The following is a 24,111-nucleotide window of genomic DNA, read 5'->3' as shown; positions in this document are numbered from 1 at the left end:
AAAATGTTTCTGATCCTAAGTGTTTCTCATCTGGCGTTTCATTTCATCAAGAAGCAAATGGTTTGAGGATAATCATTTATTTTTCACTCATAGTGCTTGTTGTAAACAAGAGTGAGGTGCAGACAGTGGAAAGTTGTTTAACACAACAAGGCATAGAAATGTGGACTTCAGACTTTAGAAACTAGTCATTGACCATTTTGATCATACTACAGCGTGACATTGGCTCAGGCAGTGGGAACAGTGTGTTGTGGGATTATAAAGTGCATGGGTTCTTTACTTCTTTTAAACGGTGAACATGCAGATTAAATGTAAAGTAAACTGTAACCAGGGTTCATCAGGTTTTACCAGCATGAAATAAGAATTTTCCACATCAGCATCTGGTGATCATAAATCTGAAAGGAATGTATTGAATAATTTATCCATGAAATGTCCATATAAATACACGAGAAAACCCTGAACAATTTGCTCTCACAGGCAGGTATAAAAAAAAAAAAAACCACACACATAACATGCACCCAATTCATCAGCAATTGTGTGTCGGTACATATATAAACTGTATATATATGTCTGCATTATGCATACATGCAAATCCTTAGGAAGTCACATTTATACTGCAATCAAACCAAGTGAGAAACAATACAAGATACATACAATATTTGGCCACCACCTCGTAGTAAAAATATGAAAAACACCAGTCACGGAGTCGTATTTCATTCTCAGGTTGAAGGCACTCATATAGCCCTGGTGTTTAAACAGAATGAATCCAAATACGACAGGTGACTTCTTTTTTTTTTAACATACTGACTTGATGAAAAATTTTCATTTAAATATATATTCATTGGCACATTGGAATACATTGTTTGGCAAACAGGCTTGTGTCGTCACAAAACAGGTCCTAACTTGGTCCATAACATAATGCACAGCTTAGACAGTACAGTCCTCCCATCTGCGAGTAATGTACACTTGTTAAAACATAAAAATAAATTTCTAAAATGACATCTGATGAGCGAGAATGTGAAAATCCATCTACCTCTGACTGGCAGCATACAGTCTCAAATTTACAGAGAACAGTAATTGCATAGCATATCATCTCTAAACTGGTAATATAAGACTTTTAGAGGGGAAATGGTAAAAAGGGAGCTTGAGGAAGAGGACACTACATGGAGGGAGAGGCTTCTACATCTGTCTGTGACAGGAGATGTTCTAAAAACACTGTATAAACCATAATAATACAACAATGTTTCAATCAAAATCCTCACGCTACTGATATCAACACTGCAGCAGGATCCTTTCATAATTAGTTGAAGACAAGAGAAATGCAATGAAAGTGCAACGATAATGACCTTCAAAACGTAAATTAAAACTTTCAGCATCAAAATAATGTGAACGGTTGGACTGAGTCAGAGCACAGCAGTGTATAAAAACCTTGGCATGTTACCAGAGACAAACCTTCAGCTCTCGTGTTTCAGACTTTTACCCCAAAACCATGTCTCCTCCTCCTCCATGTCTCTTTCACAGGACCCCCTCCCTTCCTGCTCTGTCGTGTCCTCAGTCGTGTTAGGGTTTAGTCTGACCTGCGTCTGGCAGGCTGCGCGGTTCAGGTGAAACATCCACGCACGCCCTCTGGTGAGTCAGACTTCGGCGCATGTTACTTCGCTTCCTCGGCCTTGGAGACTGCCTCGGACTGCGGGGGAGCTTTGACAAGTATAATAAAGAAGCAAAGGAGTTACTTATAGAGTTGAAAATGAGCACCGGGGCTAGATCTGAGTAATGGATGGGCGGATTGGTGGAATATGAATTGGCAGATTTATTGAAAATCTAATAATAAGTGGTTGATTCTTTTTTTTTGATATGAAACATGAAATATGTTACGTTCAATCACCTGTTCACATCCCTTATCCTCATCATCCAGTTCACTGATGGACTGCATGAGGGAGAAGAGGTTCATCCTGCCGCTGCGATCAACACTCGAGGCAACCTGGAGATGACAGGCAGAAAAAGAAAATCAAATAATTACAAAGGATACAGTTAAACAGGCAGATAGACATGTCTATTGTGTCATGCGACTTGCGTACCTTTTCTGGTTCATCTACAGTGATAACGGGATTGCCCCCTGGTTCCTGGTTGGTGTGAGACGTGGGAGCGGGTTCTTCAAACACCTGGGTGTGTTTGAAAAGATTAAAAAAAGTTGAAGCCACGAAGATTTAAAAACAAACAAACAAACAAAAAATCTGCTAATAAAATAAAATTGTTGTCACAAACTACCTCCACGTCTTCCTCTGATCCTTCCTTTTCATCCGGGCTGCCCAAATGTTTTTCATCAGGACTCTCTGCATCCACCTCTTCATCAAGTTCCTCATCCTCATCCTCATCCTCATCCTCATCCTCATCTTCATCTTCATCCTCTTCCTCTTCCTCTCCCGCCTTTCCCTCCTCCTTGCGCACTGACTTCTGCCTTTGGTCTCTCGACTTTCTCCTCCAGAGGTTGCTGTGACGCTGCTGGCTGCAATCATTAAAGGTACAGTCCTCACACGAGCCCATAAATCAACATCAAAAAAAGTCAAACAGAGATAGTAAACAAGCAGAAAAAAAGTTGATATTTTACATTTCAGATTAGTAGCTATCTCTAAAACTGTGTCTAACCTTGCGTTGAGGATGCCATTGTAGGTCTGGAGCTGCTTCATGAAGCCGTCGTTGGGCTTAATGATGGACCGGCGCTCCCTGACGTAAGTCAACGCCACATCCAGGGGCCAGTAATGCTGCTTCATGGCGTAGGCCATCACGGTGGACGCAGAGCGAGAAACGCCCATCTTGCAGTGCACCAGAACCGCCTGTCCACTCTTCCTGCAGCACACAGAGATCAGGAGAAGCTCACTCAGTGGTTCAGAGAGTTTGTTGTTGAGATGAGGCGTTGAGGTGGTGAGCAGCTTAACAGTCACTGTTTCATAATGTAATCCAAGGCTGCAGCTCTGACAGCAATACTAATGAATTGTGTTTCTACACAGGGAGTGCAGAACATAAACCACTTATTTTCAATCTCATTCACAGATATTCCTATGTCCATTAAGAGCATATTAAAGGGATAGTTCACCCAAAATTCAAATTTCATCTATATCTCATTATCTACTCACCCTCATGTCGACTAAGGGCTGGGAGAAGTTTCAGAGTCCTACGTGCCTTCTCTGAGTTACAGGGGGGCTCGGCGTAGCACTGCATGTCCATATGACGGTTGCGAATGAGCCTCACTTAAAAAAAAACAAAAAAACACACCAAACAACATCCAAATACCTCCATAGTGCTCGTCTGTAATGTCCCTCTTGTATTGAAGCCCCAACATGAGAAATTGTTCCGAAAAAAATTAAATAAGTCTGTATTTCAAGCATGTTTGTAGCGGAAGCTCAGTTCACTGCTCTGCCTGTGTCTGTGCAAATCTTGCGCAATTTGCATTGACACCCAGTTCACGGCTCCGCAAATCGCGCGAGATTCCGGCAGAGCAACGCTGGGAGCTTCCGCTACAAACAAGCTTGAAATATAGACTTATTTAATTTTTTTCGGAACAATTTCTCATGTTGGGGCTTCAATACAAGAGGGACATTACAGACGAGCACTATGGAGGTATTTGGATGTTTTTTTGGTGTGTCTTTTTGGACGAAGAGAAGTGAGGCCCATTCGCAACCGTTACATGGACATGCAGTGCAGCACGGAGCCCCGCTGTAACTCCGAGAAGGCACGGAGGACTCTGAAACTTCTCCCAGCCCTTAGTCGACATGAGGGTGAGTAGATAATGAGTGCAATTTAAATTTTGGGTGAACTATCCCTTTAATGTGCTTTAATACTGCAAGCTCTGGAGTTGTGATTGTCAGGGCAGCACGGGGAAGCAGAGAGTCCAAATGCAAAGCACTATTTTCGGATAATACAGTCAAGACGCTTAACAATTCAGTCTGAGCTTGTAGATATCGTTCACACAGCTTGAGCTGAGTGGAAATCTAAAGCTGCACTGGTGTGTGTAACAATGCAGGAGGTCATTATGGACAGTTTTATTGACCTTAAGTCCAATTAGAGCAGTTTCATATGTATAAACGTTTGAATTTTAATATCTGGTAAATTGACAAATCTATATGTGATGTGGTTGACGACAGACATGTGACGGCTGTTTGTTCGTCTCCAGTTGTAACCAACGTGTCTCTAATGTGTTTCAGGGCAACCTTGCTTGATCGATGAAGGTGTACGTGTCCGTCCAGTGGGGGAGCAGGTCGGTCGCTTCCACGTCATACACTCTGATGTTCATGTAAGTGAAGGATTCGGGGAAAAAGTTGTCAATCTCTCTTGTCACATTCAGAATGTAGCCGATACTGAAAAAAAAAACATACGGACACAAACTTACAGAGGCACGGTGGTGACTCAGCAGAAAGACAATACACAGTGCTCAGTCTCCACATCATGAGACAACTGAAACTCGAGACAACAACAAGAATACACAGAGCAACAGAAAAATGCTGCAGGTGGAAACACTGACTTGTTTTTCTGCAGCTCCTCAAAGTTAGCTGCGTTCCACTCGGAGCCCTGAAAACCAAAAGAGAGAGAGACGTTGAGTCGACAAAAAGAAAAGGGCCCGCACAGCCGTCCTCCCTATCACTGTCAACACACGTCTCCCACAAAGAGGAAGTTACAGTCACATACAACATCCTGGTGAAAGCACACTTCCGTACATTTCCTGACCCAAGCACAAGAAAGTCCTCTCAAAAGAAAACGTTAAAAAACAGGGCAATCGCTCACCAGATAAAGATAATCGAATATTTTGGAGGGCTTGTCCATTTGCGCCATGGTAACCAGGATCTCGTTGTCAATGTACTGCTTGTACGGTCTCATGTCGAAGCCTATCCTCGTCTCCAGGGCAGAGTGCACCTACGGCAGAGCAGAGGGAAGCTTGTTTTACAGTCTCTTATTTACCTCTGCCATCCGGCTCTTGTCGTCTTTATTCAGGCGTACGTCCTCTTCACATGTTCCCACATCTCACCATTTTAGATGTGAGGTTGTCCAGGTCTTCGGTCCTCATGATGTCTCGCAGGTGATCTTTGATCAGCCTCTCGTTGGACATTCTGTCCGCAGAGCTTCACGTACAAGGAAAACAGATGATAACTTTTTATTTTATTTCAATATCTAAATATAGCAGCAAACAGGGGAATTTAACTCACTTCATTTAATCAAGTACTAACACAGTTGTACTTGATGCTACTTATACTACTTTACTACATTTCAGAAGGTAATTATCCAAGATTAGTTACCACTTACTTTGTCGATCAACAATACTTCAGTATTCATTTTCAAAATGTACAAAACATAATAATATAACACTCATATGCTATTTAGCTAGCACTTACTTTTGATATTTATTTTTCTGTACTCCACCTTATGTAGGATTTTGAATGTTGGACTAAATGTCGTGGGGCATGTTGTATTTTTACTTTTACTACAATAAATATTTGTTCTACCTCTGGCAATGGAAGACAGTGCTTCAGTGTTGTTTACCAGGATAAAGGAGTAAGTAATAAACACTGACTTGACATTTAAACGGAACAGATGTTTACCTCTGCCCATTAATGTCCTTGCGGACTGACTCCAGGTCGTTCATGGCCTCCCATTCGTTGAGGCAGAAGCGATCCGACTCAATGTGCTTGTTGTAGTGCTGGGCCCACTCCAGGCCACTGCCCGGGATCACCGCTGCCTTGACCGCCCGCTCGCAGCAGCCGTGCAAGACCTGCAGCACTGACCTTACAACAGAGGGCAGAGAGTCAGGATGGTAATGTCACTACATGAAATCAAGGATAGTTAAAAAAAATAAAAAAATTTAAAAGCAGAGGAGGTCTTGATGAGTTACTGTAGGATGGACATTTATACCTAATGTTGTTACCACGGGGTTGGCATTTTACTCACCACATGGTCTGCATGGAGACAGGCTTAAAAATTCTGGTTTCTACAGCTGAGGTCACACTAAAACCACTGTGAACAAAAGACACAAACATGAACTGCGATAATTAAGTCAGAGGAAGCATAAGACACGAAAGAGAAAAAGGGGAAGTCACAGTGATAAGAAGCATTATGAGAAATGTTCCTAGTAGTGACTGACTATGAACACGGAGCAAGATTTTCAGATAGTGTACAAATAAAATGTAAGGAGTGTGTGTGTGTGTGTGTGTGTGTGAGAGAGATAAATTAGCACATTGGGAGGTGTGATCCAGCCTGACGGGGGAGAACATGCTGGTGTGACATGGCAGCCGATCAAAGACTCTTGTGTGACAATCAGCGTCTGACGGCAGATTAGTTAAAACACAGTAGTTGTCAGCAGAGCCGCCGCACCACCATGTGATCCTGGCTGTTTTTAGACTTGCTAACTCTTAGTTTCACTGTGCTCCTCTCTACATCCTCATTAGTTGCCACATTTATGACGAAAACTGTGATGTGAGGGGAAAAAAAAAAAACGTACACTGAAACTGAGCTGGAGTGAATTATTTTGGGGCTGTGGACTACAATGCAACCAGCAGCTAAACTCGCACTGACCTTTAAGCACCGACACCGAATGAAACCAACAAAAACATATGACCTCTATGCTTATGTAAGGCTCTTAGTGAGGGATAGGAGCAGTTGCAATTCATGGAAAAATGATTTAACTCCATAAATAGTCATTACTCATTCTCATTATCTCTGGCCAGAATCCCAGACATCAAGCTGCACCGTCTGTGCTGCTGCCTCACAAATTCCCCGCTTCTTGGGCTTTTTTTTTTTTTCATTTCTAATTCAACACTCATTTAAAAACGTTTCATACCCGTCTCCATCGAGATACACCTGCGTGTCGCTCCATACCGGCAGAACCAGGCCGACGGTGCACTGATCGCTGCAAAAGAGGAAGGAAGGACACAGAGGCAGGGAAGGAAGGACGTTTTAAAAGGTTCAATCTGATCCTGAAATTGTTAATTGATCGGATACATTATCTTGTGCTCTCTTCGTGAAACAGTACGCCAGCATCTTGGTTACACTAACCTGTCTGAGTTGGGGAAATCCATGCCCAGCAGGATGCTCTCGTGCTTGCTGCCAAGGGTGGAAACGACGATCAGGTACCTGACTCTGACGGGGCTGGCCGACTCCAGCTGCACCGCCTGCAGCAGCGGGGAGACGCAGGGAGACGACATATGAGACATTGAGAAAGGCAACAGGACTGATAGTCTGTAAAAAAAAATCTGTAACACTTTATGATAAGTATACACTATTAAGCTTTAAATACTGAATTTATCATTTATAACACATGAATACTCATAATGTAGTTTATAAACACAGTTATATAACTACATACTAATGAGTATTCATTCGTTATAAATTATGAATTCAGTATTTATTAATTCTTAACTAATGCTCAATAGTGTGTACTTATAAAGTGTTACCAAAAAACTCGATGTATTTTATCTTTCCTCTGATGTCTGGAGTTACGCAATAACTCAATAAAGCCACTTGATAATACACGGGGCAAAATATCCTGTGCCATCTATTTCCTTTGGCCTTCCTGAGAAAATCAAATCAAGGAAGTCAGTGTTGTGTTTACAGAGAAACCCAGACACTGGCTAAAGTCCACTTAAAGGACCATACCTGTGTTTCTTTACACTTGTTTTTAGCCCATTGACTTGTGTGCTTAAATTGATTGAGAATTTTATTCCTGGGAAATTGATCACACTGAATGATCGTTCAGGCCATACAGAGCAATATGAGTGAACTCAACATACTGACGTTTTGACCTTTACCTGAGAAATGATTTCAACTGTCAAAAGTAAATAAAAAATAAAACGTGTGTTTTAGAAGTCGGGTTTTCCTGCGTGATGTTTTCGCAGGTTTTCCCGACCTGCTTTGCAACGTGTGTGGAGACATGAGGCCTCACCAGCTTGACGCTGTCTTCTGGTCTGAGCTGTTCAATCATGGCGTGGAGGTGTCGGTGCCGCGTGTCCGACGCTCCGCCGCCCTGCTTGACGGGAGAAGTCTCAGTGGGAGACGTCTCCTCATGAGGACCCAGTCCCTCGCCCTCTTCCAGCAGAAGGACTGCCCCCTTCACAAGGGCAAAGCTCTCCCTGGGGGTCAACAGACAGTGAGTTAGTACAACAATGCTGGGTTTTGTGTAAATTAAATGATGAAACCACAGACAACACAGAGGATGTATTCCTACCTTTTCTGAAGTCTCCCTCTTCTTTGGAGGCTTTCATCCTTAGGAAATAAAATAAATTAAAGAGGGGCTCAGACAGGAACACACAAACATTTAGCCCCTGTTGTGTTTGTGTGTGTGTTGTTGTTGTTGTGCAAAACCTACATTATGCCATTTCACACTTTTTTTTTTTTTTTTTTACAAGTGATGTTGTTTATCTCTTTTTACCACAGTTATCCGGGTCTTTTCAATACAGTCAAGCTGCAGCGTTTCTATCGAGCAGGCTGTTTATAATTCTTTTCAAAATTATCATATGCCACATCTCAAATAAAGTTGTCAGTAGATGTTGGAGCTGCACAACACTAATTACCGTAAGACAATGCCGCTCACTGTTTCTAATGTTCCCAAATGGGCACATTTCTGACTTGATGAAGACAAATGTGTTTAAACACTATAACAAGCTTTCTGGGGCATCGGTGGGAGTGTGTGTGTTTGTGTGTGTCATGTTTTTCCTGTTGCGAGTGTGAAACACAAATAACCGGAATAAAATTTCAGTCACTTTCTTGGGTGAAATGTGGTGCAACACAGATAAGGTGCAGTGGAAGACAGACAAAAGGAGTGATATGTAAGTAGAGGGAAGCGGACACTACGGGGGGAAAGATAAAAACAAAGAGACTGGCAGAGCAGAGGAGAAGAAGGATATAAGGAGAAATTCAATAGAATAAGTGTGGAGGGGATTAGCACTAAGGGGTTACAGAGAAACAAACTGGAGACAGTAACGTTACCTGTTACGCAACTGACAAGTCCAGACAGAGTCAAGAAAAAAAAAAACAGAAATTAAAGAGGAGAAGTGGGCAGGAGCCAGGAGAGGAACGATGAGGGTTTGAAGAAGAAGAAAAGGAGAGAACACAAGTTTAGATAGTAGAGTGATTAGATTCTGTGACAAAATATGCAAAGAAAATGCGACTCGGACCTACAGTCAGGTCCTCTGTGGTTTAAGAGAGAAGCAAAGCCTTTGACATGAAGTTAAATCATCTCAATGAAAGAATGAGAGAAGATAAAGTTACAGACAGAGGCTGATGATACAGTGTTTGTATGAGTGTATGTATTTAGCTCCAGTGACAGTGATTCAATCAGTCTCCGACAACGAGGCTGTGATGAAATGTGACTGTGGTGACCATTCATCTATGGCATGTTTGCTCCGGGGCAATCAAATCCCTGGCAACAGCTTTAAAAACAAAACAGCCTAATTATCATTTAGGCAAATACACTGATCATATCCACAAACGGGACAGGTTCAGGAACAACTGCTGAGCTACAAGGTCCCAACGAAAAAACAGCTCACACCGTTCTGAATCACTCTCACTGAAGCAAAGTGTAAACAATGATTTGTCTGAGGATATGATGCAAAATGCCTGACTTGTTTGCGTATGCGACGAGGTGTGTGTGGGGATGATGAGCGAAACTCACCGGAGCGGCGGCGAGGGATGGGAGCCTGTGCAGGGTCAACAGAGCCATTGCACATTAGATGGTCTACCTCCAGTAAACCTGCTGCTGCTGGCAGGCTCAGACAGGCTCTGCAGGTTCCTCAGCCAGAAGCGTGTAGTGGGCGGAGCAAATACTGGTGGTTTTCTTCTGGAGCGACACACGAATATTTGGGTTTGATTACACCAAATAAATAGGCTTTGTATTAGAGATAAAGAAGGCTGAGGACACCCAGGTGTTTGGTTCAGGGTGTTGCATAATCTGGAGGGAACAGTTTTCACAATCATTTCATAGTTTAATCTAATGGAGGTGGCCTTTAGGCAACACGAGGGTTACACACATACCATGAGTTACATATACAGTACTAGATTTTGCCTTAGCTCTGGTTTGCACTAGGCCAAACTTGCTTGATGATTTAGTAGATGTGTTTATTACATAGTTGTGATGAAGTACCTACTTTGACTTGTTTGTTATTCACCTTATAAAAGCAGTGTTAAGTAAACATTTTATCCACTACCGTTAAGATATAAAGCCTTTTTGAATTCCATTTTAAGAAGATGTCATAAGAATATTTTAAAGTTTATGTTATGCACATTAATATGTAAGTAGAAAAAATGCAAATAGTCTAAACAGAAATGAAACTGCACTGGCAGTACGCCAAACATTTATTATTAGAAGGCTATATTATAGCTTTTATGTAATAACCCAACAGATAATCCAGGAAGACGGTAAAGCATTTACATAAATAAAAGATTGAAGACTAAAGTGATATAGGCTACTTAAATACCTGCATTTAAGAATGTGCCTCAAATCATTATCAAAATAAAGCCAAGAAGAAAACCAAGAATAAGAACATAGCTGTAGTTTAGCACATATTTAATACAGGTTATAATTGGATCTTGCCATCACAGGTTTTTTGGAGTGTGTTCACACCACTGTGGTGACGCCTGCGTTATATGACAGCAATTCCGTGATAAGGCTTCAGCTCGTTGCACTGCTTGATCCTACTTTACTTTATATCCTCAACCAGTGAAGGAATCACAGCCGAGTGATTTGCTCCTGTCTGTTTGCTGAGCAGAAAACACAGTCGCGCTTCGTTACTGCACCAAACCACAGACAGCAGCGGCAGCAGCAGAGACAGTGAAGCCTGTTGGAGCCAGTCGGAGCTAACAGCTGACCGCTGCCCTGGCTGAAGGCTGCACACACACACACACACACACAGCACGGGTAAATAATTAAAAACTCCCAAAACAAGACAAACTTCTCACCTTTTCCAGACCGGGCTCCCGCTCCTGTATCCTGCTCTGGGGACGACTAGTTTGGACCGAGAGCTCCTTATTCCGCCCTTTGTTGTGTTTCGAGCAGCAGGGAGAGGACTTCACCATCTACAGCCCAGCGCAGCCGAGAGCACCGTGTACGGGAGGAGACCGTGACGTCACGACGCACGCAACCGTTAACGTGCCTCGGCGACGTCCACTCTTGTCCCCTGCTCGCAGTGGCGGTAAAAAGTTTGTTTGCTCTGTGAAGAGAAGCAATAAAATAATTTAAATCCATCAATCCCGACCGATCCTGACTCTTGGAAAAAAAAAATCAAATGGGGGGGGGGGACTAACTGAGTAAAAAATAGAATCATGTTTCTTATTTTATGCTGGCCGTAGGCTAATATTCAGATTCTCAAGTAAAACTTGCATTGTTATGATGGCTTACTGTAAAACAAATACAATGTGTTGTAAAGTTTAAGTGGCCTACTGTCAGCACCAAATGTATTTGTGCAGTAAAATCCCTTCCAGACCTTGTCAGTGTTATATTGTATACTATTTGATTACTGTATGATCCATATATGTTGACATCGTCTCTGATGTAAATGTTGTAATGTGAACTCTTGCAGACTCTGGTGCGCAATCCATAGGCTGTTAATTCATAATTTTTGTTTTAATATGTAACATAATTTATCATGTAAAATAGTTTTGCAGTTAAATTATAAAGTTAATTAAAATGTAATAAGCTAAAGCTACTGTACTTGAGTAGGCCTTACATGACAGCTTTCTAATCTATTCGTCAAGGGTTGAATCTTTTCAATGCGCATGCGCCGCGCGGCCATCGGTATGAGTTTGTCCGCTCCTTCTTTTTTACACGAACCCAGGAAGCAGAATCCGAGACTTGTCAACATGCCCTTACTAGGATGAGATGAGGAGGGAGATTCACAACTTGTTCCCAAATTAATACATAAAGAAAACAGCGCTGATCGGCGCAGATCTAAGTCTCACTGAACTGATAACTAACTACGTCTAATTGATTTAACCTGTTATAGCCGCTTTTACTCTGACAGCCTCGCCGACAGCACGGCAGACGCGACATAAGTTTTATTTTTATCCCCGACATTTCATTTGATCTGATTTGCGCAGAAAACACGTCAATCAGTGACAAAGATAACAAATCAGACCCACCCACCCATTTAGGTAGCTACAGCTACGCGCAAGCGCACTGACGGTAAAATGAAAACTACTTCCTGGTGTATGTGTGTGTGTGGAGGGGGCATGTGAAGTAAACTGCTGCCTTTACAGTGAGCGGTGCAGGCACTGAAGGTAAAAACAGCTGAAGTACTGTATCCTCCTCGGGATCCAGGCAGTGACACGTGGGATGAAAGCAGCTGGAAAACTCATGAAGGTTTTCGTGACGAGGCGCATCCCGCAGGAGGGGATGAAGATCCTGTCAGCGGCCGCAGAGTATGAACTAGTCCTGGCTAAGTAGTTGTGTTTTATCAGGCGTGTGTGTGTGTGTGTCCTTCACAGCAGCCACTTCTGCAACCATGCATGGTCTACATATTTAACCCTTTGACCTTTCAGAGCAACGCACACACATACTTTTTGTCTAAATCAGCCTGTGCACCTGACTGACAGCCACCATGTCCCTCTGTGTCTCCACGCAAACAGCTGTGAGGTGTCTCTGTGGGACTCGGATGAACCTGTGCCCAAAGCGGAGCTGCTCAAAGGAGTGCAGGGAGCTCACGGTCTGCTGTGTCTGCTGTCGGACAAGATCGATGCTGAGGTTCTGGATGCTGCAGGTAACTCCTCATCTACTCATCTATGGGATCAGTTGACTGTAAGAGATACATCCACTATCAGTATCAGACTTGTCTTTCAGGGGGGGCGGTTCTAGGTTTTAGGTGTTATGGTTAACGCAGATTGTTTCACTTCTTTATTATATGTTTGTATTTCTTGTTGTGGTATGTTGTGCCTGGTTCTGTGAGAGCAGTTGACCATACCTGAATTAAATTTCCCTTGGGATTAATAAAGTACATACTGTATATCATCATCATCATCATCATCATCATCATCATCATCATCATCATCATCATCATCATCATCAGTATTGGTTTCCAAGGAGAGCTAGGTCCTTTTCAAAAATTACATTTACATGAGCGTATATTTTACTTTTCACTACACCACATTAATTTAATAACTTCAGCTGCCACTTCCTTTCAGGTGTCGATGATAAACAACGACCTTATTTATTACCCTGGGGGAAACTGACAAGCTGCCCTGCTGCATATAAAGTAATTAAGTACCCACATATTAAAGTGGTGTACATATTGTTGCTAGGTTATAATTATCAGAATATTACACTGCTGTAAAACAATACAGAAACTGATCGTCCTAGGTATAAAGAGTAGTTTTACTTCAGGTACCTTCCATAAACTGATTGTACTACACACCCAACTTTAATTAGTTTTGTATAGAAACATGATGCTATTGATCATTATCAGCTCATCGTTGTTGTGTAAGCTAAGCTTTAATTAAAACATATCAAACAGTACAGAGGGACTTTATTCTTTACCTTGACATGTTTCAACTGTTACACGCAGTCAGGAAGACTGTTTGTCCTTTGTCTGTTTAAAAGAAACAAAAAACTCAAGAAGCCAAAATGAATGTAATCACCAAACAGTAGTAACAGTCTATTGATCAAGTGTGCCAGTGTCTAGATCTCAGTGTTTCAGCTCTTCTCTGTCTGATCACAGGGCCGAACCTGAAGGTTATCAGCACTCTGTCAGTGGGGTTTGACCACATGGCCATCAGTGAAATAAAAAAACGGTAGGTTGCATGAATAAACTATAGCTCATATACTTAAGAAACCAACCTTAAGCCTTAACCCTAAGATGAAGTGCCACGTGGCCTATAAATGACACTTCTGTGTGTTTTCTGCAGTGGGATACGTGTTGGATACACTCCAGATGTGCTGACTGATGCCACAGCTGAGCTGACTGTAGCTCTGCTGCTCGCCACCGCTCGCAGACTACCAGAGGGAGTGGAGGAGGTCAAGAAGTCAGTCTCACCAAGTTACACATTTACACCTATCAGTGTTTTCTTTCATTGTCATTGTACATCTGTAACTTATAAACAAAGAGTGTAAAGTAATTGCCTTAATTAAGCCTCACACTGTTCCTCTGGTCCTCCCCCAGTGGCGGCTGGAGCTCGTGGAAGCCTCTCTGGCTCTGTGGTTACGGTCTCTCTGGCAGCACAGTGGGAGTCATCGGACTGGGACGTATCGGTGAGGCTTTCTGTTGTTGCTCCATTTACTTTGGCATGTGACTGAATCCCGGAGCCAAATCCCAGGCTGACATATCTAACCAGCCACATGTGACCCGCATGGTTTATGACCTGTTGGTAAGCGCATAGCGGATTGTGATTGTATTTGTGTTCAGGTATGGCCATTGCTCAGAGACTTATGCCCTTTGGAGTGAAGAGGCTGCTGTACTCTGGGAGAACTGCCAAATCCTATGCCGCAGAGGTGCATGGAGAGTTTGGTAAGCAAAAGGGCGGGTCAGAGGACGTGAAAATGTAATATCATATCGTTGTCCAACAAAAATAAGGGCTTTTGAAGGCTTATCTGATTCATCTCCTCCCCTTCTCTTTTTCCTCTGTCCATCAGTTCCTCTGGAGACACTTGTGTCTGAGAGCGACTTTATAGTTGTTTCCTGCTCCCTGACACCGGAAACCCAGGGGCTGTGTGACAAGGCCTTCTTCAGCAAGATGAAGAATACGGCAGTCTTCATCAACTCAAGCAGGTAAAACCTCCAACGCATCACAAAGCGGAGTGAGAAATCAATCATCAGTTTGGATGTACAGTGGGGAAAATAAGTATTTGATCCCCTGCTAGTTTTGGCCCTTATTTCACTAAATTAAATTATAACCTTTATATGACTATATTATTTCTGCATGTTTTGTTGATATGCTGTCTCTTTCTGTTGAAATAAACTTACCATAAAAACTACAGACAGTGCATTATTTTGCAGGGGAGCAAAGTTGCAAAATCAGCAGGGGACCAAATACTTATTTTCCCCATTGTATATACTCATGGACTTCTTAATGGCTGTAGATCCTTCTCATGCATCTTCTGACAACATGGAAGTAATGTGTAAATACATAATGAGGTGAATTGTTGTTTCAGGGGGGCTGTAGTGAACCAGGAGGATCTGTATGAGGCTTTGAGCACCGGTCAGATTGCTGCAGCCGGACTGGATGTCACGACACCTGAGCCGCTCCCAACAACCCACCCTCTCCTCACACTGAAAAACTGTGGTGAGTATATGTAATATCTAAAAATATCTTCTTTTTTTGTCTCTTTTCCCACTTTGCCTCCTGATTTCATCTGCCAACGTTATATTCTTTTATTTCCTCTCCTCCCCTCTCTTGTGAAGTGGTGTTGCCGCACATCGGCAGCGCCACCTACTCCACCAGGGGCATCATGTCGGCCTTGGCAGCGCGAAACCTGCTGGGTGGTTTACAGGGCACGGAGATGCCCAGTGAACTCACCATGTAGTGACCTGAAGCGAAGCCACTGTGCCTACTGCCTCCTCTGGTGCTGCGTGGATATCACTGGTCTGATAACGGTCCCTGATGTGAGATCAAAGCAGCCAGGGGATGAAAAGAATAGAAAAAAAAATACTAATTTAGTTCAGATATTCTCAGATGTGTTTACATCGATTCTTAACATGGTAGTTTATTTCAACCTGTCACAGGTAGACAGAATTGCACTTTCAAGCAGTGAGTGTTTTTGAGGAAGGAAATGCTCAGTCAAGGTTCAGTCACTTCAAATATGTTTCAAGTTCATTAAAGAGAAAGAGGATAATGAATAAACTGTGAACACTCCCTAACCTTAGTCCTCATCAAAAACACTCTGTACATGCCTACTTTTCTGTGCAGTTGCCATTGAACTGTAAAAAACCATCTCACTCCATAATTTGCATTAAAATGTTTCCTTAAAGATAAAATCAGTGGTTTATCTCATTCTACATGCAGTGCCTGTTGATCTGTGCTTTATTCTAACAATAAGGATCCATGTCTTTTATGCAACACTCCAGTTTGGCTTGGAATAGAAATTTACTTTCTGATTAAAACTGATTTGTAGAAATATAACAAATGTGGGGCGTCATTTAGCTCAGTTGGTAGAGCAGGCACCCCATATGCAGAGGTTATAGTCCTCGCTGCAGCTGCAGCCGCAGCCGGCGCTGCATCAAAACCGTGAGTGGCCCTTTGCTGCATATCATTCCCCCTCTCTCTTCCTCCCATTTCCTGTCTCTCTCTCGACTATACTATTGATTACAGGCGGGAAAAAAAGCCCAAAAATTAAATAAAAAGAAATATAAAAACGTGTTCATTTGTTAAAAAGCAGATTTGAGATCAATAAAAATCAGCAAGTGCATTATTTATTCTCATCACTCCTCCAATCATGATAGAAACCATGTTTGAGAATAGTTTTAGTGCATTTTTTTTAGTGCATTTCACATGTGATGCTACATATTTATCTGTTTCAATAGTCAGCATGGTTTAATTTTTTTTTATTATAACTTAATAACATTTGCAAATTGACTTTGATTTCATGGGACATACATTTTTTTAAATGAATTGATACCCTGTTTGGGATTCATTAATAATAATATCCACAGGTTTATGTAAGAAGAAGAGTTGTGTTTCTCTGACCAAGAGGTCAGAGCAGAGCGTCTGTGAATGACTGCTCGTCTTTCCAGTTCAGACAGGTATTCTTCGAGTGCTTGTAAAGATGGGAGGACTGGCTGAAGCGTTTGCCGCACTTAGGACAGGGATAGGGTTTTTCTCCCGTGTGGACGCGAATGTGCTTCTTACAGTCGGTCAGGTTCATGAAGGTCTTGCAGCAGATGTTGCAGGCGTACTTCTTCTCCCCTTCCACTAACAGCACATGGTCCTCAGCAGCTGCTTTCTTGCACTTGGACAGAACGTCGTCCGAAGCTCTGGTCAGACTCGGCCGGTCGGCGGCGTCCCCGGGGGACGAGGACGGATCGGTGGCCGCCTCCGACCCGGGCGGCACTTTTGGGGCGATGCGACGGAAGGTTGTCGCCCCTGAGCTTTTCCCGACTCTAGAGGGCTGGACGATGGAGGCCTCCAGAGTGAGACCAGGTGTGATGCCGCTCAGAAACCCTGTCAGTGTGTTCTGAGTGGGTTGCAGGATGAGCGTGTCGCTAAACCCGGGGCTTTGAGTGGGGAGAAGCTGCTGCAGAGGGACGGATGTCACTGGGAAAACAAGCGAGGAAGAGGGATCGGAGGACTGAGCGGAAGGTGTATTTGCTTCATCTGAGTCGTGGAACGGTTCGTCCATGTCATCGGGGGCCGCAGGAGCTTTGCTGGCGGCGGCGGCGGCTGCAGTGGCGGCAGCTGTGAGGCTCGCCAGGCTGTCTTCTTCTTCCAGAGCTCCCATTACACTTTCAGCACCGGGGTTAAGGAAGCAGGAGAAGGCCAGCTCCGACAGGCTGTCCAGGCCTTCGCCGTCTACAGAGTCCTCGCCTAAGCCTCCATCCTGTCCGTGTGCATCGGTGTGAAGGTCTGCGCACAGCGGAGACTGTAGAGAGCCTCCGCCTCCCTCTGTGGCTGCTGTGTCCATTTTCTCGTCGTTTACTTGTGCGTTCAAATCGTCCATGCAGTCTTGTTGTGCCGGAGACGGAGGATAATCTAAATCTGGGGAATATGTGCTTAGATTTTCCTTCTTCACCTCAATCACCTCCATCTTTAGCTCCTTTCCATCCTCCTCTCCTTCTTCTCCCACCTTTACCTTAACCACCGTGTCTCCACCTGTATCTCCACTCTTCTCCCACGCGCCCACGCCTCCCGTGCTGCTGCTGTCCGACTGGCTCGGCAGCTGGACTTCCTCTGACTCTCCCTTGGTTGCTCCGTATTTCTCCTCCACCTCCTCGCCCTGGTTCTCCCACAGTCCGTCGGTCGTCTTCAGGCAGTCTGGGGACTGTAGATCTTCTCCTCCGTCCTCTGCGCTGACGGTGCTCCTGCTGGTCACGGTCGGTGAGCACTCCTTGTAGCTCCCTCCAGACAGCCTGCAGCTCCTCTTCCTGCCACTCAGCCGCTCCTCTTGTGACTTCCTTTTATATCTGGATGGAGCTGCTGCTGCTGCTGCACCCTGCTGTTCACCGCTGACTCCTCTCCTCACCCTCTGACCCTCAACCCCACCTGACTGGCTCACCTCAACTCCCACTTCCTCCTCATCCACGTCCTCCTCCATAGCAGATGTCACCTGTTGAAGCATGGGTGACCTTTCTGCCTGAGAGGGGGGGCACTGCTGCTGCTGCTGCTGCTGCTGCTGCTGCTGCTGCTCCAGCTGTTGCACTGACCTCCATCCTTTAGGTGCAGAGGACGGGAAGTTTTTCCTGGACAGGTGGAGCTTGCACGCCTTCACCACAGTGTTCAGGTGCAGGTGTGAGGCTGCCAACAGCACATCCATGACATTAGAGGCCCCGAGAGAGAGGGTGGAGGTGTAGATCATCTCCAACAGGGTGGAGAAGGCTTCGGGGGTCACCACCTCTGCATCTAGCTCTATCACGCTGGGGCCTCCGCCTTCGCCTCTGTCGACTCTCACGCCTCCGATCTCATCTGCACTGTCACTGGAGCTCAGAAGAGCCCTGAAGTGGGAGCTGCACGCTGCCAGGACGGAGCCGTGAGCCTGGAAGCTCTGACCTCCCACCACCACCACACAGTCACACAGCTGAGCGTGGAGCCGCTGGTGGTTGAGCTGCTTGAAAATGTGCTGGAAATGACCTGGGAAATCCATGATGTGGTTCAGTGGGTGTTGTTCACTCTTTGATGTGCTGCTGCTGCTGATGGTGAAGCACTAACACAGTGAAGGCCATTGTCAGAAACTGCCCAGCTGCTCAGGAACTGGACACGCCTCTCCTCTTTATCCGAGTCCCATCGGTTTTGAACGGCATCAGGCAGACCGGACCCTGACTCATTTCACAGCAGCCTACCTCCGTTGTGTTGCGCGGTGGTTCATTGTCCGCTGCAGCCCGGTTTCCTGAGGGATGCTCCGGAGTATGGGCGGGCCTGGTCCAACAATAACGCGGAAAGATGCGACGCCGGCTTCGGCTTTGTCTCCGCGGACACGCCGCTGTATCCGCAGCGGCTCCTCTGCGGCTGCAGCTCGGACACAATACCCAGCCTTGTTGTTGTGGCCCTTTCCACTTGACTCCAATGTTTCTGCTACACAGCGCTCATACAACCAGACTTGAGTTAAGCATCGATGATGGTCGACGTCTCCATCACTTTACTCCATAGACTGTATATCCTCAGAATAAAACACTGCCCCCAGCTGGTGGTTTTAGGGAAGTACACCTCAGCTGTGATTCTCAGCTGAATTAAATAGATTTTTTTCACCATTTAACCTCTGTCAGTCTAATACAGTGTAAAGGAAACTCTTTCAAATATGCCAAAGTTCAATTAAAAACGTTTCTGACAGGTTCATCACTCTAGTAAGAAATATTATGTAAAACATGTTATGACCATTTTGTTGTCTGTGAATTAAGAGTGCTAAGCTTTGGCAAGCTGACAATTAATGATCTTTGTATCTTTCTAAATATGAAGAGGACTTAGTGAATCTCTAATTAAGAGAAAGGGAAAACTATTTCTCAGTATTTCTTTGCAGAAATGAAAAGCATATTGTGCATTGAAACTAAGCTCTACACTTACAGTAAACTGTCTTTTGCAGACCTACTATAGGATGATGATACACATTACCAGCATCAACTTAAGACAAACACAGCAAGTCATCGGCTGTGGGTGAGTCAGTTATTAAGTGTAAGGATGTATCATGTTCACCAGTGATCAAATTATATATAAAATACAACCAAAATAATGAATAATTCCTGGCAGATTAAACATAGTTTCATCTTTAATGTGTGATAAAGCAGCACGTTATCAAACAGCCCATTCAACAATGATCACAATGTATTTAACAAAAAGAGGACACAACAAGAAACAAGACTAGAAATGAGAGCAAGTGTTGTTTTCTCCGGTGCAGTGATGGACAGACACCGGACGTCTCCCACAGGGTGTACCGTCGTGGCCCCAGGCGTCTGCTCATGGTGATGGTCCACACTGACTCTGGTGCAGCAAACTCCCAGTGGATGGATGGAGGAGTGAATCAGACGCCCCACTCATATGCTGTCCAGCTTCTTTAACACATATGGAGCTGTAAGCACAGAAAACACACACATTATTATTATTGTTATTGTTATTATTATTATTATTATTATTATTATTATTATTATTATTATTATTATTATTATTATTATCAAGGACCTCCTAATGCAGCTTTGCATGTGGACAACATCTATAGTGTGTAAAATAGGCCTATAGTGGCAATCATGGCATATTGAATCCTCTGTATGTTTAAGGACAGCTATTATAATATTGATGTGATACTACATCCTAGAAGACTACATTTCACTGAGCTGTTGACGCATGAACATGACACATATGACAAAACCTACGCGTGAAACCCTCCCCACAAGTGTCCGTAGTGTCAGTATTTGGCTAAATGTCAGTGTCACCTGTCTGTACTCACTGGCTCTGAGAAGGGCAACGTAAATCAGGAAGTTTCTCAAAGATGAGATCACGTCTTGTCGCATTTTCTTCTTCATCTCCTCCGGGTCCATTTTGGGTCCGAGTCCTTCCAGTTTGAACATCGTCGCTGTGGTTTTTGATCGGGCTTTTTTATCTAAACAAGCCGCCTTCGCTGGTAGCAATTTTTCACCGTTTCAGGAGCATGGATGTTGTAATCTAAACCGGAAATACGTAAGGCGGAAGTGACGTAGTCGACGGCACGCACCGAGGGACATACCGCACGAAGACACCAGAGCGCAAGAATATAATCTGGCACTTACAAATTTAATAATTGGAATAGTACTAGCCAATATAATAATTATTATATTATAATATTCTTTAAGTTTTTAATTTTTAAATAATTTTAAGAGTATAATTATTATATTTTAATAATCTCTCCTTGAATAATCAGTTTCTTTATGTTGTAGTTTATTATTGTGTTAGTCGAGGGAGAAAAACTGTAAACAAAGCGTATTAAATCAGTCCCATCCGGCTTAATGGTGCATGCTACATAAATGATAATATATATGTGACTGAGAAGTGAGACATATTCTATTGCAGGAGACAATCACTACAAAACATTAGGCTACTTGAAAATCAGCTTTTGATATTGTCAAATCAACCCAGGGAACACTTGGCCAAATATGTGCACTGCTCCCACTGACCCTCTGGACATTTGTGTAAAAACAAACTGATTCACATTTGACACAGGACAGGTAGTTGGTCCACCATACTACTACTACTACTACTACTACTACTACTACTAGCCTACTACAAATAATAATAGTAGGTTATAAGCATAATCATAATAATAACCAGAATAATCCATTATTATTATTATTATTATTATTATTATTATTATTAGGTTATTATTTTCATTCTTTGTAGTAATAGTACCTAGTAGTAGTCAGTAGTAGAAAATACATTTGGTTGGTGAGTTTGATTCAATATCAGTGAAATAGCCTAACTCAACCCGTTAGACTTCATAAATAAAATGAAGGTGAAGTCATTATGAATAAAGCAAAAATAAATAAAACAAAACAAAAAACAATCCTGACACCATAATAATAGGACATTTTATTAATAGTATTATTATAACTTGGCTATTCTTCTTCTATATATATATATATATATATATATATATATATATATATATATATATATATATATATATATATATATATATATATATATATATATAAAAAAGCTCATTATCATCATTATTGTCTTATTTTCATTTTTATTAGATGTAACTAAGTGACCTTGCGGAGGAGGGGTAGAGTAGGGGTCCTCTGGGCAGACAGCGGAGGAGGAGAGACGAACAGAGGGAGGGGGCTGAGTTATTTCTGAGCTCAGGGCCGAGGATTAGGCAGGGAGCAGTCCCAGTGCGATGACAGCATCCAGCATAGAGCCAACCCCCCTTCACACACCACATCACCACCATCATCCGGCCCGGGAGGACGCCGCGGATATCTTTGAGTGAGAAACCTCCCTTTCCCCTCAAAATCCTCCGCATCGCTGATCTTTTTTGGGGGGACAGCCCTCCCAGACTCCCGGTCCGTCTGTCTCCTCCTCAGACCACGAGGTAAGTTTTCTCGGTATTTCCCGGTGTTATTGTCTGATGATGAAGGAGCGCCCCGGCTGTGAACGGAGGCGCCTGCACCTTGCATCCGTCCGTGCCATTTGGGCTGATATTTATCAGGTCGAAATGAATAATTGAACTGATGGTGGTTTTCAAAACGCCTGCAGGCTACACCCGTGTCCCTGTTTGAGGGAGGCGATGGAGAGATTTAAATCCGATTAAGATTATACAGGAGCCAACAAAAGACTGACCTTTTTTTTCTTTGTTTAGCCTCCTGATTTGACTGGCATGGCAGCGACCACTGATCCAAGTTAGTGATGGACCACTGTAATGGGAGCATCGATTGTTTTTAAAGGCATTTATAAAGCATTTACGGGCGACAGACGCGCTCGATGCGTTGGTTATTATTTATCCCAACCTGAAATCATGCTGTTATAAATAATATACACATTACTGAATGGACTGGCGCTGGTTGTTCCCGTTCATTTCAATTCATTCAGCATATTAGCAAACACATGTCTTTATGCAGTGAGAGTGAACATCCATGCTGCCGTATGCGCAGTGAAATCACCGTCACTGGCTACAGATTGGACAAGTACAGGCTAAATCCTGACGGATCATGGGGAGGGGGGTGATGCCAGGAGTCTGGGTAGTAAAACACGCACATTATGAATGGGCGTAGGCGATGTGTGCAGCCACCCCGGGACACTCGTCTCTCTCCTCTCTCTCTCTGTTTTTTTATTTATTTATTTTATTTGCTTGGTTTCTTTGGCCAGCAGCAGCAGCAGCAGCCTCTTCCCTGCGCTCTTTCGTGCCGTGCCAGGCATGACAAGCTCAACACAACTAGACCGGAACAATGCGTTTTGCTGTTCTGGGGCCTTCATTTAATGCATGACATGATTTAATATGACCGCTGATTGCGGTTTCATTCAGACACGTGTGACACAGCAGCCTTCCCTGTGCATAGAGACATCACTTAGGGTAATGACTGTTTTTTTTAGCAGCATCATGTGACCAGTGGTTTACAGTTGAACACAAACACACATATGCAGAAAGGCCTCTAATGAATGAATAAATGAATGCCTGCATGCCATTTTGGTGTTGTGAAGTCTTGCCTAGATGTGAAGTAGCGGTGGATGCTCAGTGTTTTGCTCTCATTCTGGAGTAGGCCTAGCCTACAATGAGTGTGTGTGTGCACTCAGCCTGTGTTGTGCTCCTGCTGCAGGCACTGTGCTATGACTCAGGGATGTAGTATGCTACAACATGTGATGGCAGTTGCTGCTCCGAGGTCATCCTGCCAGAGGAGAAACACGACGGGCAGAACTTGCACATCAGGAAAGACTTGATGCTTGGCTGCATTAGCCTCGATCTGCCCTGCTGACTGCTCCTTTAGCCCACTTACTGCATCCAGTCAGCCAAGTCAGTCAGTCAGCCAGCCAGTCAACCATCCTCTCCCTCTCTCCTCCTCTCTGGTCTGAGCTTCATGTCTCCAGGGCAGACTGTGCTGTTGCTGGGCTGGTGTTTCCTGCTTCATTCCAATGCCTTGGCCACTAGATCATTGGATCAGTCTGTAAATGAACATGTTAAAGAATCTGATTCCCATTGTAGCAGCCAGGCTAGCTGATCAATCAATCAATATTGCTTTTTCTCACTAAAGGGATTCAATGAATTTAGGGGTCACGGGTTGCATCAGTGTACGTTAATGCTATAGCGAATATTTGAATGGATTTCTGATTGGAGGATTTATTAATCAACATATTGATGGATATTGAAACAGAGGAGGGGTCTGCTGTGCACTTGCATTTTCCCCCTCAAACTGTACGAGCATTAGCCTACTCCAGCAGGGGAAGCAGGAGACATGACCTCATTGATGTGACAGCTCTATGGTGATGGCACAATTGACTGGCAGTGGTGCTGTAATTTAGGCCGACTCTATTTATGAA

General features: G+C 43.6%; 4 protein-coding genes across 5 annotated transcripts; 1 reads left to right on the top strand and 3 right to left on the bottom strand.

Annotated features, from left to right (window-relative positions):
* Positions 1-46: 46 nt before the first annotated feature.
* On the bottom strand, positions 47-11,072 carry LOC310992788 (protein phosphatase Slingshot homolog 3). Of its 2 annotated transcripts, none has more exons than XM_083980978.1 (17): positions 10,936-11,072; positions 9,653-9,814; positions 8,207-8,244; positions 7,925-8,111; positions 7,039-7,154; positions 6,824-6,892; positions 5,935-6,000; positions 5,589-5,771; positions 5,018-5,111; positions 4,777-4,905; positions 4,517-4,563; positions 4,206-4,352; positions 2,644-2,844; positions 2,266-2,503; positions 2,076-2,159; positions 1,883-1,978; positions 47-1,695 (listed from the first exon to the last, which is right to left on the bottom strand). In XM_083980978.1, exons 2-17 carry the CDS (start codon positions 9,698-9,700, stop codon positions 1,558-1,560), a joined length of 1,881 nt encoding a protein of 626 aa, XP_083837104.1. In that variant the 5' UTR covers positions 9,701-9,814; positions 10,936-11,072; the 3' UTR covers positions 47-1,557. The 2 variants fall into 2 exon arrangements, with proteins under 2 accessions (XP_083837104.1, XP_083837103.1); XM_083980977.1 differs by having other exon boundaries at positions 9,653-9,817; positions 10,936-11,066.
* Positions 11,073-12,150: 1,078 nt separating this feature from the next.
* Positions 12,151-15,945, top strand: grhpra (glyoxylate reductase/hydroxypyruvate reductase a). Its single transcript, XM_083980460.1, has 9 exons — positions 12,151-12,393; positions 12,601-12,731; positions 13,686-13,758; positions 13,873-13,989; positions 14,127-14,215; positions 14,370-14,471; positions 14,597-14,732; positions 15,116-15,246; positions 15,366-15,945. The coding sequence occupies exons 1-9, from the start codon at positions 12,308-12,310 to the stop codon at positions 15,485-15,487; spliced, it is 987 nt and encodes a 328-aa protein (XP_083836586.1). The 5' UTR covers positions 12,151-12,307; the 3' UTR covers positions 15,488-15,945.
* Positions 15,946-16,654: 709 nt separating this feature from the next.
* Positions 16,655-18,757, bottom strand: LOC310992528 (zinc finger and BTB domain-containing protein 5-like; the record flags this gene model as incomplete). The annotated part of the gene is made up of 1 exon (XM_083980611.1): positions 16,655-18,757. The coding sequence occupies one exon, from the start codon at positions 18,755-18,757 to the stop codon at positions 16,655-16,657; it is 2,103 nt and encodes a 700-aa protein (XP_083836737.1).
* Positions 18,758-19,861: 1,104 nt separating this feature from the next.
* Positions 19,862-20,780, bottom strand: tomm5 (translocase of outer mitochondrial membrane 5 homolog (yeast)). The gene is made up of 2 exons (XM_083980107.1): positions 20,549-20,780; positions 19,862-20,173 (listed from the first exon to the last, which is right to left on the bottom strand). Exons 1-2 carry the CDS (start codon positions 20,667-20,669, stop codon positions 20,139-20,141), a joined length of 156 nt encoding a protein of 51 aa, XP_083836233.1. The 5' UTR covers positions 20,670-20,780; the 3' UTR covers positions 19,862-20,138.
* Between the last annotated feature and the right edge of the window lie 3,331 nt (positions 20,781-24,111).

The sequence above is a fragment of the Trachurus trachurus genome (genome assembly GCF_905171665.1).
Source record: "Trachurus trachurus genome assembly, chromosome: 10".
Taxonomy (NCBI): Eukaryota; Metazoa; Chordata; class Actinopteri; order Carangiformes; family Carangidae; genus Trachurus; species Trachurus trachurus.
The sequence above is the reverse complement of the archived record's forward strand: the minus strand, read 5'-3'. Positions and strand labels throughout refer to the sequence as shown.

What these genes read in the sequence shown, in the direction of transcription:
- LOC310992788 (XM_083980978.1), bottom strand. Translation starts at nt 9,700, where the DNA reads ATGGCTCTGTTGACCCTGCACAGGCTCCCATCCCTCGCCGCCGCTCCG. An exon ending in CAGAAGACAGCGTCAAGCTG is followed by an intron (nt 7,155 to 7,924) that starts GTGAGGCCTCAT and finishes CCGCTGCTGCAG; the next exon opens with GCGGTGCAGCTGGAGTCGGC. An exon ending in AGGATAAGGGATGTGAACAG is followed by an intron (nt 1,696 to 1,882) that starts GTGATTGAACGT and finishes TACTTGTCAAAG; the next exon opens with CTCCCCCGCAGTCCGAGGCA.
- grhpra (XM_083980460.1), top strand. Translation starts at nt 12,308, where the DNA reads ATGAAAGCAGCTGGAAAACTCATGAAGGTTTTCGTGACGAGGCGCATC. An exon ending in ATCCTGTCAGCGGCCGCAGA is followed by an intron (nt 12,394 to 12,600) that starts GTATGAACTAGT and finishes CCACGCAAACAG; the next exon opens with CTGTGAGGTGTCTCTGTGGG. An exon ending in TGAGGTTCTGGATGCTGCAG is followed by an intron (nt 12,732 to 13,685) that starts GTAACTCCTCAT and finishes GTCTGATCACAG; the next exon opens with GGCCGAACCTGAAGGTTATC.
- tomm5 (XM_083980107.1), bottom strand. Translation starts at nt 20,669, where the DNA reads ATGTTCAAACTGGAAGGACTCGGACCCAAAATGGACCCGGAGGAGATG. An exon ending in CGTTGCCCTTCTCAGAGCCA is followed by an intron (nt 20,174 to 20,548) that starts GTGAGTACAGAC and finishes CTGTGCTTACAG; the next exon opens with CTCCATATGTGTTAAAGAAG.